General features: G+C 35.8%; 1 protein-coding gene and 1 pseudogene across 6 annotated transcripts; both read left to right on the plus strand.

Moving 5' to 3' along the window:
* The first annotated feature begins 3,700 nt into the window (after window positions 1–3,700).
* Window positions 3,701–10,884, plus strand: LOC137727858 (disease resistance protein RPV1-like). 6 transcript variants are annotated; one of them, XM_068466692.1, is made up of 10 exons: window positions 3,701–4,059; window positions 4,355–4,389; window positions 4,528–4,620; window positions 5,092–5,176; window positions 5,465–5,527; window positions 6,053–6,740; window positions 6,827–7,928; window positions 8,028–8,306; window positions 8,625–9,722; window positions 9,827–10,883. In XM_068466692.1, the coding sequence occupies exons 6-10, from the start codon at window positions 6,217–6,219 to the stop codon at window positions 10,370–10,372; spliced, it is 3,549 nt and encodes a 1,182-aa protein (XP_068322793.1). In that variant the 5' UTR covers window positions 3,701–4,059; window positions 4,355–4,389; window positions 4,528–4,620; window positions 5,092–5,176; window positions 5,465–5,527; window positions 6,053–6,216; the 3' UTR covers window positions 10,373–10,883. The 6 variants fall into 6 exon arrangements, with proteins under 6 accessions (XP_068322793.1, XP_068322796.1, XP_068322794.1 ...); XM_068466695.1 differs by lacking the exon at window positions 4,528–4,620; XM_068466693.1 differs by lacking the exon at window positions 4,528–4,620 and having other exon boundaries at window positions 3,701–4,055; window positions 4,136–4,389.
* A 1,473-nt stretch (window positions 10,885–12,357) lies between these two features.
* LOC137727861 (disease resistance protein Roq1-like) lies at window positions 12,358–17,256 on the plus strand (annotated as a pseudogene).
* Window positions 17,257–19,095: the final 1,839 nt, after the last annotated feature.

A 19,095-nucleotide genomic window follows, 5' to 3' on the forward strand; every position in this document is an offset into this window, starting at 1 on the left:
AACCAACAGAATCTCGCCGGAGAAACCTCGAAATTCCAGCCAAACCTGCAACTCACTGAAACTGGGCTTCCCAACGTCCAAAAACCCTCAAAATTGTTCCTCGAGCTTCGTGAGAAGGTTCTAAAGCTCCCTATAACCTTAAAAACTTCTAAAAACCTCACGATCACGTGTGCATGAACAGTGCACCAAAACTGGGTTCACGGGTTCTAGGGTTTTCAAAGGTTTCACGTCCAATCAACACCACCAATCGACTCCTGAGCTTGAAAGGAGTCCAAAAACACCAACATCAAACATGATCCGTGCCTGGAAATGGTTGGATGAAAGTTGTCCGTACGATGAGGAAGAAAATGGAAGGAATCCGAGAGAATGTGAGAGAGAGAGAGTCATGGGGGAAATGTTAGGTGTGTGTGTGTGAGTGTGTGGTCCAAGTGACAGCCCACTAAACAAAAATAATTCAACCCATACACCGAACAACATAAAATACGTCCAGGTGCAAAATCGTCTTTTCACACTAACAGTACAAAAGTTCGGGACGAGCTGTCACAGGGTACATTATAAACAAATTAGGGTACAAATAAAAGATTAGAAATTATTAGTACAAATGAATTTTTAAAAATATAGGCGCTAAAAGAAATTAATACATGGGTACAAAATAAAACTAAAAAGAAAATACTACAAATTAAAAAAAAATGTTGCAAATTAAAAGTGGGTACAAACTAAAAATATAAATATATGATACAAAGTTTAGGCATAAAACATAAATATACCATACGTAATTTTTCCTTCATTGATTAAATATACAATGTCACGTGACGGTATACACATAGGTACAAACACAAATAAAACTTTAAAAAATATGGGCACAGAAAGAAACTAATATATGGGTACAAATTAAAAATGAAAAGAAAATTGGTACAAATTAAAAAATATTTGCAAATTAAAAATAGGTACAAAATAAAAATAAAAATATATGATAAAAAATTTAGCCATAAATATAAATATACTAATTGTAACATTTTTAACACTAAAGGAATATATTTAAAAATAAAAATATTTTATTATTCAAATAATTAATCATGTTATTAATACCTAAGGACCTTGATCAAAAATTCAAAATGAATAGGATTTTAATCAATAGAGTAATAAAAAGAAGGATGTGAACCTAATGTTCCCATAAAAAAAAATTAGAAAGTACTACCATCATTCCTGAGATGGTGGACACAATAGTTTATAAATGTTGTCAAAAACTTGAAATTCCTCACGTATAAAAAAATGAATATCACTAGATTGTAGTACTAGATAGTATAAAAAAAATGTCTAAATACTTAATTTTCGCTCGAGTTCTAATTCATAGACAAAATCGATAGTTTAATTTTTCTTTTCCAACTCAAATTTCCCAAAAGATTTAAAGCCCAAAAAGGTGGAAAAGCACAATATACATAACACAAGTCCAGCTCATACTACCGAAAGACAGAAGTAGACTGAACAAACTCGAGTTGAGAGTGACACAGAACACTAGATGACTTACTTATGAGAAGAGGCAAGCCACCAAGCCTGACTTTTTGGTAAAATCTTGTTCATTTTGGCACTTGTACTCTACAGTCTATACATATGATTTTATTGTTGTTCTTTCTCCGTCAATTATTCAGTGTTACTTGTTTTAGAATATATAGATAAAATAATGAAGTTGGGAAAAAATTTCACGTAAGCGTAGAATTGTAACAAATATCTGCAAGAAAACAAAACAAAGGCATAAAGATGTTAGACTTTGTCATACTGGTGTCTCGTATGCCTAAATTAAGACTTGGAAGATGAATGAGAATTAAAGAGCTTAGGATTTCTTGTAGAGGAAGTGGTCTTTACTCTACAAAGTTTGGTTAATTATTCGGTGTTAATTAACATTTGAAAGATAATCATTGATGATGCCTCAATCTCAACCAATTTCTCTCCATTATTTCATATATCGTTTTCACATTGGTTTTTGTGGTTTTTTTTGTTGGACTAGGATTCTCTCTCCCTCCTCTTTCTATACGCTTCCATCCCATCCTCTCATATTCTCTATTTTATCTTTCTCTTTCTATAAAAAATTAATATAACATTTTGATGTGGCTTAACCGTGATCGTTCAAATAAGAGGGGAGGGAAAGGGAGAAAAAAAAGGAGGGGAGAGAATCCTACTCCTTCCAACTTAGCTTTGGCTCGATATTGGATGCCAATGTTTTATTGCTCATGTTCTCACTTAGTATTTGTTCTTCCTTTTAATCAACGTTTATCTTCATACCATGTGATGAAACATTCAAATCAGTCAAATGAAATCAATATGAGCACTTTTGTGCGGTAAACTTGTAGTTTAATTTGATGAAATGGTTTAGCTCATTCTTTTAGTATCAAGTGTTGTTTGAAAGTGTCAAATGTGAAACTAATAAATTATTTCGAAAAGATTTGACAAAACAAATAATTCAAAGTGACAAAAGATTTATATTGATTTGGCATAAGTCTACATCTAGTGCAAAGATGGTAAGGAAATTTTACTAATAACCAATGGAGATCATAAATAGAATTTTAACTCTCAAACCCCAAATCCTAGATACACCCAATAGTTCTCACTCAAGCAAAATATAAATGGAGAAGATGAAAATACATAATCTCCCAAAAGCCAAAAAATGTAGCACCAATATCTTGAATGTGTAATTGCCCAAAACCTTTTATTTTTCTCTTTGCTAATGGGAACCAAAAGAAAAGCATCCAATGCCTTAAAAATGCTGCTCCTTTTTTTTTATAGAAAACTAATGAAAATGATTTGAAAACTTTGAGTTTTAACAATAAGGACAAAATAAAGGGTAAAATAAATATTACCAGGATTGACTTTTTAGTATAAAAATATGATTTTTCGTTAAAAGGAACAGTACCATGAGCTTTCGTTAAAGTTCTTTTCTTTTTTTTTTTGCCGGCCTTTGTTTTTAAGGAACCGAAAGTCATAGCTTGCCTTTCTTTTTCTCTTTGTGATGCGAACCAAAAGAATAGCATCAAATGTCTTATAAAATTGGCTCCTTGCTGCCTTTAACATAGTCATCACGTGGCTCAACCGAAGTCAGAGAAAGTGAGCCAGCCTTCCAGAAACGGTGAATTCATAATATAATGTCCTTATTTTGACGTAGGTTAGGGTTTCCTTTATGTTTTTCCAGTAGTCTGCTTTTCCCTTTCTGAAAAGGGTTGGGGTTTGAATTCCGATTCCCACATACACCTCGATTTTGATGCCGCCGGTCGGTCATTACTATCTACCCAAGGCGCAAGGAAATCTCGGAAAAGCAGAAGGCCGGCTGGTCGTGTAACTTAACCAGTAATGGCCCGAGAACATGGAGCTATTAATAGCCAATCAATAGGCTTCAGTCAAAGTAAACGGCCCAGTCGGAATGAGCCACTAAACCCATCAGTAAGCATCGGCTAAGAGGATCAATTGTTTAGAATTTTAACCAAGAGTAAAAAATATTTCAAATATTTTAACTGTTAAATAGTTCACCATAAATTATCTTAAAATTTTAGTTTTCTTACTCCTACTTAAGTAAGTAATCATACTAACTTCTCTTCGTTAAAGAAATAATTCACCTGATACTATCACCGATATTAAATCAATGATCCCCACCACCTCCATACCAATATCTCCCATTTATTACCTATACTACTTCTCTGAATTTCCTATCTCCCATTTATTTCCTATCCTACACCTCTGAATTTCCTATATCCTATAACTTGGCTGTGAGAATTTTGAGTGTGATTTACCTACTTCTTGCCTTGTCATTTGTCACTTCTCTGTACCTGTGTAAGTTTGTGTTGATGCTGTATTTTGTTTGGTAATTGTCAAAGTCCTTTCTCAGCCTTTTTGCTGTTACACGTGTTGGTCATCGTTGCAAAAGGAAGGAGGTTCATTTTGCTTCCAGAACGAATCTCTCAAGTTCTCTCTCAGAACCACGAAACATCCTCATCCGTTCGACAGCATCTCCCAATGCAGGCTCCTCCCTCCTCCTCCGTTCGACAGCCTTTCCTCCGCTCCTTCTCGTGGGTATTTTTTTCATCTCTATTTTTCCTCAGAACTCTTGAGAAACTACTAACGAGAACGTCCTCTCACCGAAAAACAGCGAATCTGGTGTACATTCGAGGAAAATCTTAATCCCAGAAAATCTAATCTTTGGTTACTCTTTCCAGATTTATAATTTTGGCTTTTTATTTTTCTAATTTTTTAGGATTTTCCACCATCAGCCTTTTTCTCTCCTAATCTTAGGGGGGAAAAAAAGTATTTCATTTTTTTGATTGTGTGGTTTGGAGGGTTGTTTTCTGATGGTTGAAATATGTTCCAGGAATCAGCTTCGGAACAAGCAATGAGCCTTCCAAGGTTAATTTTCTTTACTTTTTTTTTTTTTTTTACCTAATCGTGCATAATTTGTTTTAAGGAGAATTTATGGAGCTTTCTGAGAGGTATTAACTATTTACTATTCAGTAAAATTTCATAATGTAACTTCTGGAAATGCAGAGAGCAATGCAAGGGTTCGCAGAAAAGACTGTGGGACTGATTAAAAGTGAAAAATTGTTTGAATCCCCGGGTGGTCCCATCATTCTCTCTCAAGTATATGAGCCCTTTTGAACTATAGTAATATATGTTAAATTTCTGAACCCCTAACTGTTTGTTTGTTTTTCATTTTTCTATTGATAGAGAAATATAATCAAGAAGGAAACATAGGCCAGAAATTCAAAAAATTAAGAAAAAGTCGGATGGATATGTGTTTGTATTGTATATTGTTTTCATAATGATTTGCGTTGAACTAATAATCAAATGGTTGTTGGATTTTGATTCCGCAAGAATTCTTTGAAGCATTTTCTTTTGGGATTTGATGATTTCATTCCACGTGATATTGCATTCCATCTGTAACATTCAATTGTTTATGCGTACACTGAATCTTAACTGCTTTGATTTCGAACATCCTATTGTGTCACTCAGTGGCATGGATTTGTGAGAAATTTATGTAAACTTTGGTGATTGGATGCACATGTTTGTTTCCCTTATATAAGTGCACTGGTGGTGATATTTTGAATGCAGGGAAAGTGGAGATGACAATTGTTGTTGTCCTTTTTATTTAGAGCAAGTGGAAATGATCTTCGGATAAAAAGATAAACTTGCCCAGGTACTTCAACTTTCCATTCTAATAACTGGCATTTGATTTTTTTAAATGTTTTACGCATAGAGATGTGTACTATGTGTTTGAGGTTATGATCAAATGGTTGTTGGATTTTGATTTCGCAAGAATGCTTTGAAAAGTTTTTTCCTCTGGGATTTGATGATTTCATTCCACGTGATTTTGCATTCCATCTGTAACATTCAATTGTTGATGTGTACACTGACTCTTAACTGCTTTGATTTTGAACATCAGTGCATGGATTTGTGACAAATTTATGTAAACTTTGAACATCAGTGGTGATATTTTGAATGCGGGAAAGTGGAGATGATCTTCGGATAAAAAGAAAAACTTGCCCAGGTACTTCAACTTTCCATTCTAATAACTGGCATTTTATTTTTCTAAATGTTTTACGCATAGAGAGAGATGAATTATGTACTATGAGGATCAGATTTTGTTCCTTAGACTTTGGTTGTTTGAGGTTATGATTGTTTAAGTTTGAACGTTGATGAATTTCGATTGTGTTTTCAGTTACATAATACTAATACACTAAATGTATAAGGTCTGATCAGTTACAAATGAAACAAGTTTTTATTCCCAATCGCTTTCCTTATCATTTTTCCTTAATGGGTTATCGATTCCTGGCTTTTGAACTGTTTTTACAGATAATGGTTTGCTTGAACATTTTTCTTTACTCAAAGTTTAATATAGCTACTTAATTAGGTGACATGTATAATATATCATTTTATCAGACTCACTATGCAGACAATTTATTAATCGAAATAGTGATGCTATAAATTTAGACACAGAAGAGTAACACACATTGACAAACTCTAAGATACAGATTAGTCCAATTTATTAATCGAATTTGTGTTGGTATAACAGGGGACCTTTATATCTGCAAACGGTTGTTGGGTTGGAAGGTCTACTCTCAAAGAAGAAAAAATCAAGAATAGAGTGAAACTGTGCTTCTTGTTGATCTTCTATCGTTTTACTTGTTCATTCAGTTACTGTTTGCAGTACCCAATTTACAGCAACTGTTTTTTCCAATGGCATTGACTTGGAGCACCCAAAGAGCCTCTTCATCTTTTCTTTCAAATGATTTAGCTCCTGGATGGAAGTATGATGTGTTTTTGAGTTTCAGGGGTGTAGACACCCGTAGGGGTTTTGTATCCCATTTATACCATGAATTGTGCAAGTGCCAAGGAATTACGACTTTCTATGACGATCGAGAACTTGAAAGAGGAACAAGTATTTCTCCAGAGCTCCTAAGTGCAATCAAAGCATCGCATACAGCAATCGTTGTTCTCTCTCCAAAATATGCTCATTCCAAATGGTGCTTGGACGAACTCACAAACATTGTTCAATGTATGGAAGCGAGGAAATCAATTCTGCCAATCTTTTATGAGACAAATCCATCTGACGTAGGCAATCAGAGGGCGTCTTTTGCCGAAGCCTTCGCTAAGCATGAAGAAAAGTTCAGTAGTACCGAAGACAAAAAGAAGGTGACCCAGTGGAGATCTGATTTGAAAAAAGTATCCAAAATTTCTGGGTGGCATTCGAAGAATTTTAAGTAAGCATGCATATTTGAATGTTTCGTTGTTGTTCTTACTTTGGTGCCCCTGTTTGGTTAACTTATTATACTATTCTTCCATCCAGCTCTGAAAGACAGCTAATTGATGACATTGTCAATTGCGTGCGGAGGAAGGTGCAAGCTACATGCAGGCTATTAGATTCCTCACAGAAGTTAGTCGGAACTGATTCTGCACTCGAGCAACTAAGTTTGCTGTTAGCTCATGATGCAAATGATGTTCGATTTATTGGGATAACTGGGATGGGTGGCGTAGGCAAGACTACTCTTGCTAAGCTAGTTTATGATAAAATCGTCCATCATTTTGAAGTTCACTGCTTTCTTGAAAACGTTAGAGAGGTTTCTGTTACAGAGCCTACTCTAGTTCGTCTTCAAAAACAACTTCTTTGCCCAATCTTGAAAGAAAATATTGAAAACGTTAGAGACCAACAATGGGGAATCCATTACACGAAGAAATGCTTATGCAACAAAAAGGTTCTTCTAGTACTTGATGACGTGGATCAAGTAAACCAGCTACAAGTACTAGCTGGAAAGAAAGATTGGTTTGGCATGGGAAGTAGAATTATCATTACAACAAGAAATCAACGTCTGCTGGTCGAGCATGACATAACATTGTGTCATAATGTTGAGGTGTTAAAAGATGCCGAAGCACTTGAGCTGTTTAGCCTGCACGCCTTTAGAAAAGACCAACCTGAGGAAGATTTTTTGGAACTGTCTAAGTATTTCATTAATCGTGCTGGAGGCCTTCCATTGGTTCTTAAAACCTTGGGGTCTTCTTTGTATGCGAGAGGTCAAGGTGCATGGAATAGTGTACGAGATAATCTAAGGAAAATTCCTATTCCAACAGTTTTTGATTCACTCAAAGTTAGTTATGATGGACTAGAAAAGATGGAGAAGAGAATTTTTCTCGATGTTGCGTGTCTCCACAAAGGGAAGCCCACGATGGAAGTATTGCGGATGCTAGACAATTCATTTGGAATTTCTAGTAGTAGTATGATAGATGTACTAATTGAGAGATTTCTCGTATACAATTTCGAAAACATGATAGGGATGCATGATTTGATGCAAGAAATGGCGTGGACAATTGTTCATGAAGAGTCTGAAGAGCTTGGTCTACGCAGCAGGTTGTGGCTTTATGATGACATTTTTTATATACTCACGACCAATACGGTAAGAAGTTAAATTCTAAGTTTGAAAGAAGATACGATTTCTTTTTACACTAGTAGACTTGATTGTCAAATTAATTTATCCTTTTTTCTTAATTGTTAGGGTTCGAGAGCAATTAAAGCTATATCCTTACGCCCGCCCAAAGTAGAAGAGGTGCCCCAGTGGAATTGCGAAGCCTTCTCTAAGATGCATGGACTGAGGTTTTTGGAATTCAATAATTTGATATTTTCTTCGGGTCCGAAATTTCTTCCATGTTCCTTGAGAATTATAAATTGGAGTTGGTATCCTTCCAAGTTTCTTCCAACCAGCTTTCGCCCGTACTTGCTTACTGAACTTAACATGCCTAATAGCAATCTTCTTCGGCTTTCGGAGGGAAATATGGTAAGAGTAATATTAAATAAATCCCCAGTCAGTACTCATTTTCTAATTTTGTCCAATGATACTTTAACACATATTTTATTGTTTAAAAAAATAATGGACATGTTAAAAACAAGAACATGTGACATTTTTTTATTGGACCAAAAAAAAAAAAAAAATAGTCGATGTACTTGCTAATGAGTACCTAATTATTATCCATCCTTGAATAAATGTAGTTTAATTTACAAAATAATCATTTACTTTTTATTTATTTATTGTTTTGAATAAATTTTAAGATTGTAGAAGCCAAATATATGATATGAACCTTACGGTGTTGAATAGGACTTGCCCAAGTTGAAATATCTCAATCTTGCCTCCTCCAAGAAATTGATTAATACCCCAGATTTCAGTGGTTTTCCAAATCTTGAGATGTTGGATCTTTGGGATTGTAAGAATTTAGTTGAAATTCACCCGTCTGTTGCATTCCTCAAAAGACTTAAAATTCTGAACCTTAGAGGATGTGAAAGCATTAAGAGCCTTCCAAGTGAGTTTGAAATGGATTCTCTTAAATCTTTATCGCTTGGTGGCTGCTCAAATGTGAAAAAGATACCAGAATTTGGGGAGCAAATGAAGAATGTGTCCACGATTTACTTGGATGGGACTGCGATCGAGAAAATACCTTCATCAATTGGACATCTGGTTGGCCTTAATAGTTTGAGTCTAAGTCAGTGCAAAAATCTCTTAAACCTTCCAAGGGATATTTGTAATTTGATGTCTCTTACATATCTCAATGTGATGGGATGCTCAAAACTTGACAAATTCCCAGGAGACATGGATCACTTAAAGTTTCTTAGATGTGGAGACACAATGACAGAGCCGCTTGTGGGTATGAAAAATCTTAAACTTCTATTTTTTAAATGTGAACTAGATGCTAAACTAAGGGAAGGGTGGGGCCTTCTCCGCTTATTAGGACTTGGAAAGAGCCGTCCTGATCCTCCTTGTTGGGGTTTGGTGCTGTCTTCTCTAAATCATTTTTGCTCTATGAGACAGTTATATCTAGAAGATTGTGAACTCTATGAAGGAGATATCCCAAATGATATTGGCTGCTTGTCCTTTTTGGAAGAGTTGTATCTCGGCGGAAATAATTTCGTCAATCTACCTGAAAGCATTAGACGCCTTTCTAAGCTCCAGTATCTTGGTTTGGAGGGGTGCAAAAGCCTTCAAGAATTGCCACCTCTTCCATCAAATAGCGAATTATATGTACGTCTAGGGGAATGTACATCCTTAAAAAGGTTGACAGATGCATCCAAGTTGAGCAGCAGATTCACCAATTTGTATGACTTTGACTTCACTGGCACGAATTGCATTGCATTGGTTCAAGATGAAGGCTGGATTAATACAATACTCTCAAGGATTCCAAGATTCGTCGCTCAATATGAGGTACTCTCTCTCTCTCTCTCTCTCTCTCTCTCTCTCTCTCTCTCTCTCTCTCTCTCTCTCTCTCTCTCTCTCTCTCTCTCTCTAAAATAGTTCTTTTCTTACAGGTATCGTCTCCAGATCCCGCCAATAAGTACCTTGTATTGCCTGGAAGTGAAATTCCAAAGTGGTTCAGTAATCAGAGTGTGGGAAATTCAGTAAATGTGAAGCTTCCACCACCATCATGTACCGACTGGCTGGGGATTGCCTTTTGTCTTGTTTTTCAAGATCCTAACCAAAACTTGGCCAATCAACCTGCTTATATTGGTCATGTCATTGAGCTTTTAAATAACAATTTGCGTCATAACACAGGGTCACTTCTGTCGGAACATCTTTGGGTATTTTATTTGCCTCGTAAATATTGTCATGAGGAACAATTTTTATTCAGAACTTACATTTCAAATGTGAGAGTGCCAGAAAAACAATACGCAGACTTCAATTGTGTGAAGAAGTGTGGGGCTCGTTTGGTGTACAAGCAAGATTTGGAAGAACTAAACCAAACATTGACAATCCTGAAACGAACACATGAATATAGTGACGAGGAAGCTTCAAGTGGACCTGTAAGTGCTAGCTTTAACGACACAAAACAAATCCACAAAAGACATTGTTACTAGTCACCATCTTATAATAAATGCAGGCAAGTCCCCATCAATTTATCCCATCAGCTTTGTAGTTTTAAAAGATATTTTCTGCTTCACCATCTTAGTCAATGGATCTAATCTCACGAGTTATAAGGAACGAAGAAAAATCTGCTTAATTTCTCATTGCAATAGTTTTTCATTTCAGTCCCCTGTAAAGTCAGTTGCATCATAAACTTGGGAAGAATTGGCAAAGCTGGAGTTGAAGCAGGACAAATACTATCCGAGCGCCGTGGGGTCGGCCTCCATGTTTCTTCCTGGTACAAGAATGAACCACGTGGTTCATTTTCTGAAGACACCGGGGAGTTGAATTTATTTTAACTAATGGAAAAACACTGTTGTCTTGATCTGCAGTCATCTATTGTTGTACAAACAACAAAATTCGAAAGGAGTATTTGGATGAAACACGAAACTTAATTCAATCTTTCGAACATCATTTGAATTATTAAGTCCATCAGATTATAACAAAATGCTTGAGACCATGTCAATCATGATTAAACAGACAAGGCAACTCAGCATTTCATTACTATAAGACATCAAACACAATTTCAGACTACAAATTCTGCAACAAGAAGCTCCTACTTTCTCTTCCACAAACTGCACTGAAATCCTACTAATTGTGAGGTTACTCGATCTATTACAAGTTTTGTGCAGTAAACTTGTAGTTTAATTTGATGAAATGGTTTAGCTCATTCTTTTAGTATCAAGTGTTGTTTGAAAGCGTCAAATGTGAAACTAATAAATTAATTCGAAAACATTTGACAAAACAAATAATATAAAGTGACAAAAGATTTATATTGATTTGGCATAAGTCTACATCTAGTGCAAAGACGGTAAGGAAATTTTACTAATAACCAATGGAGATCATAAATAGAATTTTAACTCTCAAACCCCAAATCCTAGATACACCCAATAGTTCTCACTCAAGCAAAATATAAATAGAGAAGATGAAAATACATAATCTCCCAAAAGCCAAAAAATGTAGCACCAATATCTTGAACGTGTAATTGCCCAAAACCTTTTATTTTTCTCTTTGCTAATGGGAACCAAAAGAAAAGCATCCAATGCCTTAAAAATGTTGCTCTTTTTTTTTTTTTTTTTTATAGGAAAACTAATGAAAATGATTTGAAAACTTTGAGTTTTAACGATAAAGACAAAATAAAGGGTAAAATGAATATTACCAGGATTAACTTTTTAATGTAAAAATATGATTTTTCGTTAAAATGAATAGTAGCATGAGCTTTCGTTAAAGTTTCCTTTTTTTTTTTTTGCCGGCCTTTGTTTTTAAGGAACCGAAAGTCATAGCTTGCCTTTCTTTTTCTCTTTGGTGATGCGAACCAAAAGAAAAGCCTCAAATGTCTTATAAAATTGGCTCCTTGCTGCCTTTAACATAGTCATCACGTGGCTTTCACATGGAGCTATTAACAGCCAATCAATTGACTTCAGTCATAGTAAAGGCCAAGTCGGAATGAGCCACTAAACACATCAGTAAGCATCGGCTAAGACGATCAATTGTTTAGAATTTTAACCAAGAGTAAAAAATATTTCAAATATTTTAACGGTTAAATAGTTCACCATAAATTATCTTAAAATTTTAGTTTTCTTACTCCTATTTAAGTAAGTAATCATACTAACTTTTCTTCGTTAAAGAAATAATTCACCTGATACTGTCACCGATATTAAATTGTTGATCCTCACCACCTCCATACCAATATCTCCCATTTATTTCCTATACTACCTCCCATTTATTTCCTATCTCCCATTTATTTCCTATCCTACACCTCTGAATTTCCTATATCCTATAACTTGGCTGTGAGAATTTTGAGTGTGATTTACCTACTTCTTGCCTTGTCATTTGTCACTTCTCTGTACCTGTGTAAGTTTGTGTTGATGCTGTATTTTGTTTGGTAATTGTCAAAGTCCTTTCTCAGCCTTTTTGCTGTTACACGTGTTGGTCTCTCTCAGAACCACGAAAGATCCTCATCCGTTCGACAGCGTCTCCCCATACAGGCTCCTCCCTCCTCCCTCATCCTCCGTTCGACAGCCTCTCCTCCGCTCCTTCTCGTGGGTATTTTTTTCATCTCTATTTTTCCTCAGAACTCTTGAGAAACTACTAACGAGAACGTCCTCTCACCGAAAAACTCCGAATCTGGTGTACATTCGAAGAAAATCTTAATCCCAGAAAATCTAATCTTTGGGTACTCTTTCCAGATTTATAATTTTGGCTTTTTATTTTTCTAATTTTTTAGGATTTTCTTCCATCAGCCTTTTTCTCTCCTGATCTTAGAGGGGGAAAAAATGTATTTCATTTTTTTGATTGTGTGGTTTGGAGGGTTGTTTTCTGATGGTTGAAATATGTTCCAGGAATCAGCTTCGGAACAAGCAATGAGCCTTCCAAGGTTAATTTTCTTTACTTTTTTTTTTTTTTTACCTAATCGTGCATAATTTGTTTGAGGAGAATTTATGGAGCTTTCTGAGAGGTATTAACTATTTACTCTTCAGTAAAATTTCATAATGTAACTTCTGGAAATGCAGAGAGCAATGCAAGGGTTCACAGAAAAGACTGCGGAAGTGAAAAATTGTTTGAATCCCAGGGTGGTCCCATCATTCTCTCTCAAGTATATGAGCCCTTTTGAATTATAGTAATATATGTTAAATTTCTGAACCCCTAACTGTTTGTTTGTTTTTCATTTTTCTATTGATAGAGAAATATAATCAAGAAGGACATAGGCCAGAAATTCAAAAAATTAAGAAAAAGTCGGATGGATATGTGTTTGTATTGTATATTGTTTTCATAATGATTTGCGTTGAACTAATAATCAAATGGTTGTTGGATTTTGATTCCGCAAGAATTCTTTGAAGCATTTTCTTTTGGGATTTGATGATTTCATTCCACGTGATTTTGCATTCCATCTGTAACATTCAATTGTTTATGCGTACACTGACTCTTAACTGCTTTGATTTCGAACATCCTATTGTGTCACTCAGTTGCATGGATTTGTGAGAAATTTATTTAAACTTTGGTGATTGGATGCACATGTTTGTTTCCCTTATATAAGTGCACTGGTGGTGATATTTTGAATGCAGGGAAAGTGGAGATGACAATTGTTGTTGACCTTTTTATTTAGAGCAAGTGGAAATGATCTTCGGATAAAAAGATAAACTTGCCCAGGTACTTCAACTTTCCATTCTAATAACTGGCATTTGATTTTTTTAAATGTTTTACGCATAGAGATGTGTACTATGAGTATCAGATTTCGTTCCCTAGACTTTGGTTGTTTGAGGTTATGATCGTTTAAGTTTAACGTTGATGAATTTTGATTGTGTTTTCAGTTATATAGTACTAATACACTCAATGTATAAGGTCTGATCAGTTACAAATGAAACAACTTTTTATTCCCAATTGCTTTCTTTATCATTTTTCCTTAATGGGTTATCGATTCCTGGCTTTTGAACTGTTTTTTGGCTGTGGGTGCTTTGTATTTCTGAGCTTCAAGGCATAAAAATTTCTGAAATGCAGGAAAAGGGGAACAAGATACTTTTAGTTCAATGGGTTCTATGCGTTCTGCTTTTCTTTTCATGGGGGTACGAATTGCCTTATCAGTGCTGCCAATTGTGGCTATTTAGAGGATAGTCTTTCACAGATAATAGGTTGCTTGAACATTTTTCTTTACTCAATGTTTAATATAGCTACTTAATTAGGTGACATGTATAATATATCATTTTATCAGACTCACTTTGCAGGCAATTTATTAATCGAAATAGTGAAGCTATAAATTTAGACACACAAAACTAACACATTTATTGACAAACTCTATGATGCAGATTAGTTCAATATGCAATTGTAAAGCTCACTTCTAATATGTCATCAAATATCTTGATATTGTGTGTCTAAATAGTTTTATTGAAAAAGAATCTGGACGTTATTTGAACTGCCCATTGTTATAAAAAGATCTGTATACATAAGTTTATAATTATCAAAAGATTGGCACTGTTCAATTGCTCATTGTTCAAAAGATAGAGGTTCTTGAAAGCTAGATTTATACTTACATCCATAGTTATCACAAAGAAAGCGCGTATGCCTGATTTTTTTTGTTAACTACGTTTTCTAATCTTTGGGGTTTAACTAATTAAACTGGCATGCCTGTAGTTGGACCTTGCTTTGTTTATAGTCTATTTTGGGGTTTTATTCACACACATACATATATAACTAATTAAATTCCGTTTGTCAATAATTTTACTCACTTAATTTGCTAAGAATTGGTTTACATTTGGATAATATAGGTGTTGGTATAACAGGGGACCTTTATATCTGCAAATGGTTGTTGGGTTGGAAGGTCTGCTCTCAAAGAAGAACAAATCAAGAGTAGAGTGAAACTGTGCTTCTCGTTGATCTTCTATCGTTTTACTTGTTCATTCAGTTACTGTTTGCAGTACCCGATTTACAACAACTGTTTGTTCTGATGGCATTGACTTTGAGCACCCAAAGAGCCTCTGCATGCTTTCTTTCAAATGAATCAGCTCCTCGATGGAAGTATGATGTGTTTTTGAGTTTCCGGGGTGTAGACACCCGCAAGGGTTTTGTATCCCATTTATACCATGAATTGTCCAAGCGCCAAGGAATTACAACTTTCTTTGACGATCAAGAGCTTGAAAGAGGAACAAGTATTTCTCCAGAGCTCCAAAGTGCAATCAGTGCATCGCATATAGCAATTGTTGTTCTCTCACCAAACTATGCTTCTTCCAAATGTTGCTTGGACGAACTCACAAAAATTGTTCAATGCATGGATGTCATGCCAATTTTTTATGACGTGGATCCCTCCGACGTAGGAAATCAAAGGGGGTCTTTTGCCAAAGCCTTCGCTGAGCATGAAGAAAAGTTCATTAGTACTGAAGATAAAAAGGTGACCCAATGGAGAGCAGATTTGAGAGAAGTATCCAAGATTTCTGGCTGGCATTTGAAGAATTTTAAGTAAGCATGCATATGTGAATGTTTCGTTGTTCTTCTTGCTTTGGTGCCCCTGTTTGGTTAACTTATTATGCTTTTCTTCCTTCCAGGTGTGAAAGAGAGCTGATTGATGATATCGTCAAATGCATGTGGAGGAAAGTGCAAGCTACATGCACGCTATTAGATTCCTCACAGAAGTTAGTCGGAACTAATTCTGCAGTCGAGCAACTAAGTTTGCTGTTAAGCTCATGACGCAAATGATGTTCGATTGATTGGGATAACTGGGATGGGTGGCGTAGGCAAGACTACTCTTGCTAAGCTAGTTTATGATAAAATCGTCCATCATTTTGAAGTTCACTGCTTTCTTGAAAACGTTAGAGAGGTTTCTGTAACAGAGCCTACTCTAGTTCGTCTTCAAAAAACTACTTCTTTGCCCAATCTTGAAAGAAAATATTGGAAACGTTAGAGACCAACAATGGGGAATCAATTACACGAAGAAATGCTTATGCAACAAAAAGGTTCTTGTACTTGATGATGTGGATCAAGTAAACCAGCTACAAGTACTAGTTGGAAAGAAAGATTGGTTTGGCACGGGCAGTAGAATTATCATTACAACTAGAAATCAACGTCTGTTGGTCAAGCATGACCTAACATTGTGTCAAAATGTCGAGGTGTTAAATGATGCCGATGCACTTGAGCTGTTTAGCCTGCACGCCTTTAGAAAAGAGGAACCTGAGGAAGATTTTTTGGAACCGTCTAAGCATTTCCTAGATTATGCTAGAGGCCTTCCAATAGTGTTCTTAAAACCTTGGGGTCTTCTTTGTATGCGAGAGGTCAAGATGCGTGGAATAGTATACGAGATAATCTAAGGAAAATTCCTATTCCAACAGTTTTTGATTCACGCAAAGTTAGTTATGATGGACTAGAAAATGCGGCTTAACCTCCCAAACCAAGAGCCATCTCCAGTACCTTTGTTTTCTTCCATGGGAACGATTTTCTGGGCTGCTTTTGGTACTTGAATCTTCTGGTGAAGAGCACGTAAACCAGTCCCCTTCTTCAAACTCATCCGTAGTAATCCCGGTTGGAAGAGATCCGTAGTAACAAAAAATGGGATCCAAGAAGGATATCAACAAGCCCTGCCCATTCGAGGCAGAGAAACCGACACGCATGAACTCCTTGAACTGGTTGGAGAGGTCAATCTGAGCAACAAGAAGAGGCGTTGGAGGCCTAGTTGACGAGTATCCGACCAAAACCCGAACCATCTTGACAGCATCTCTGCACTCAATCAAGCAATAATCTCCTTCCCACTTTTCAAATCAATTCCTCTTAAAACAATATCAACACAGGCAACATACACAACCGTGTTCACATCAATACCAATGTGGTAACCATTGATGTCAGCAACCACAGGATCAAACCCTTCATTATCACCCACATCTTCGACCCTACGCATCGGTCGATCAACTCTGCGTATTTTCCAGGAAAAAACCTCTAATGTGGATTCATAGTTTGACTGAGAGAAAGATGGCCCCTTCCGAACCTTAATTCCCTCACATTCTTGCTCTAAATTTCCCCAAAAACTCTCGCATTGCAGTCAATTTCTCTGAAAATTGAGACGCTTCGACCTTCATGTTGGACACTGAGCTACTAACGAACTATGGTATGTTTCTTTGCCCAATTCCCAGTTCATTTTTCTTGCAATTTTTCAACTGACTTTTGCAAGTTATGGAATTTTAGGGTAGAAAGAAGTTTTTTGAAGTTAAGTTTTTGACAGTGAAGTGGGGGTGATCTGGGTTTGTGCCATTAGGAAAGTGAAAACCTTTTAGCTTTTGAACTTTGTTGATTGGTCTCCTCCTCCAAGTTTTGTGGTCATAAAGATGTCAGTTTTATCGGGAAACCGGTAGAGAAAAAGAAACAACTTTTGAACTACTCTGTAATAAGGAACATGCAAAGTGGATCTCTTTATCGTAAAGAGATTCATTGTTCTTGATCCTGCTTCACCTTAATTGTTATTTGAACGAGGAAAAGTTATGTCTTGGTCTAAGTGGGAATAGCATTTCTCTTTTGCATGTCCATTTAAATTGACATATTCCAAATAAAATTACATATGAAAATAGTGATCAAATTAATATATAATATATTTAATATGTACACATAAATCAACAAAATACAATAATAAAATCTTAATACACGTCTATTGTGGTAGTAGTGGTGGGGGATATGGTCTGATAGCATCCTAATCCTCAACTTTAGCCGTCAAAGTCTCGACAATTCTCTACGAAAAAATAAACATGGTCAAATAACCAAAAAACAACACAAAATAATATAAAAAAAGGGGCATAATCTCCCCTAAAATTGGCATACCCCAAATCCGACCCCAAACTCCACCCCCTCACCCGAAACTCGACCCTAAACCCCACACCAAACCCAAAATTAACTCCAAAAACATATATTAATGAAAAAAATTTAAAATTTGGGGAGAAAATACCTTTTGGCAAGATTGAGAGTGAGTGAGAATAAGAGAGAGGAGTGAGTGTGAGAGAGTTAGAGGAGATAGTGAGAGACATACGAGAGAGTGAGTGAGAGTGAGAGATAGAGAAGAGAGATTAAGTGAGAGGAGTGAGTGTGAGAGAGAGGTTGGATTTGGGGAGAGGGAAAGAGAGAGGAGAGGTAAGAGAATAGAGAAAGACATTGAGAAAATTGTGGATGAGTTATTTTGGTTTTAAAAACTTTATCACTTTGCACGACGAAGGATACGAGTTTGCACAACGAAATATAGGTCGCGCGAAGTCTTAGAAAAAAGGCGTCCCATTTTTAGGGTTTTGCATGAGGAAGTGTTGGTCGTGCAAAGTCTTAAAAAAAATTGTAAAAAAAAAAATTCCCATCCCATTTTTGGCGCCCATCCAAATTTAAGGATTTTGCACGACAAAATATAGATTCGTCACGCAAAATTTACAAAATAATTTTCATAAATAATAAAAAAGAAAAATTATTTAGGAAGAGTTTTTATGCATTAATTTGTGTTGGTAGATTGCTTGTATGTTTGCATCAAGTTCCTCTGAAAACTGAGGGTTTGTATGGTATTCCACTTGAATCCAACTTTTTAAACTACAAAACAATTTTGAAGTTTTAGGCCTTAAAAACTTGTTAGGTAGGACTAGGGGTGCATCTTAGGTTGGGCCAATCCGAACCCGTCCATATCCAACCCGACTTTAAACCCAAACAAGTGGATTTTTTTTTAGTTATAACCCGTCTGAACCCAACTCAATTTCAACCCGTTCATTAATTGAGTTGAGTTGGGTTGATCATTTGCCGGTCCATCCCCAACCCGACTAACCAAACCCAATTTAACCATATTGTTACTCATATCAATTAATGCTAATACTACACCCAAGTGAGCCAAGTCCAAAAACCAACGCTCTTTCTAATTTTATTTTTTTAATAAATTATCCTTTATAATTACTTAAGCTTTTAGGGAATAAGAGACTTTAATTAGTCAAACCATATTCGCAGTCTCTAAATCCTAAAGCTTTATAGTAGATTGATTTATGTAAAGTTAGCTAGCTTTGATGCTACTTGGCTTAATTTTTTAAAAAATTCTTGGAAGCTAAATTGTTACAAAATTAAACTTAAAAAAGTTGGGCAACCCGAACCCAACCCAAGTAAACCCTAACCCAATTAAACTCGAGCCCAAATGAACCCCAATGAAACCCAACCCGAACCTGAGCTCGAGCCCGAATTGTAAAAGTTG

The sequence above is a fragment of the Pyrus communis genome, chromosome 3 (genome assembly GCF_963583255.1).
Source record: "Pyrus communis chromosome 3, drPyrComm1.1, whole genome shotgun sequence".
Taxonomy (NCBI): Eukaryota; Viridiplantae; Streptophyta; class Magnoliopsida; order Rosales; family Rosaceae; genus Pyrus; species Pyrus communis.

Coding starts and splice junctions, on each gene's coding strand:
- LOC137727858 (XM_068466692.1), top strand. CDS start 6,217: ATGGCATTGACTTGGAGCACCCAAAGAGCCTCTTCATCTTTTCTTTCA. Junction 7,929..8,027: donor ATATACTCACGACCAATACG/GTAAGAAGTTAA, acceptor CTTAATTGTTAG/GGTTCGAGAGCAATTAAAGC. Junction 8,307..8,624: donor GGCTTTCGGAGGGAAATATG/GTAAGAGTAATA, acceptor GGTGTTGAATAG/GACTTGCCCAAGTTGAAATA.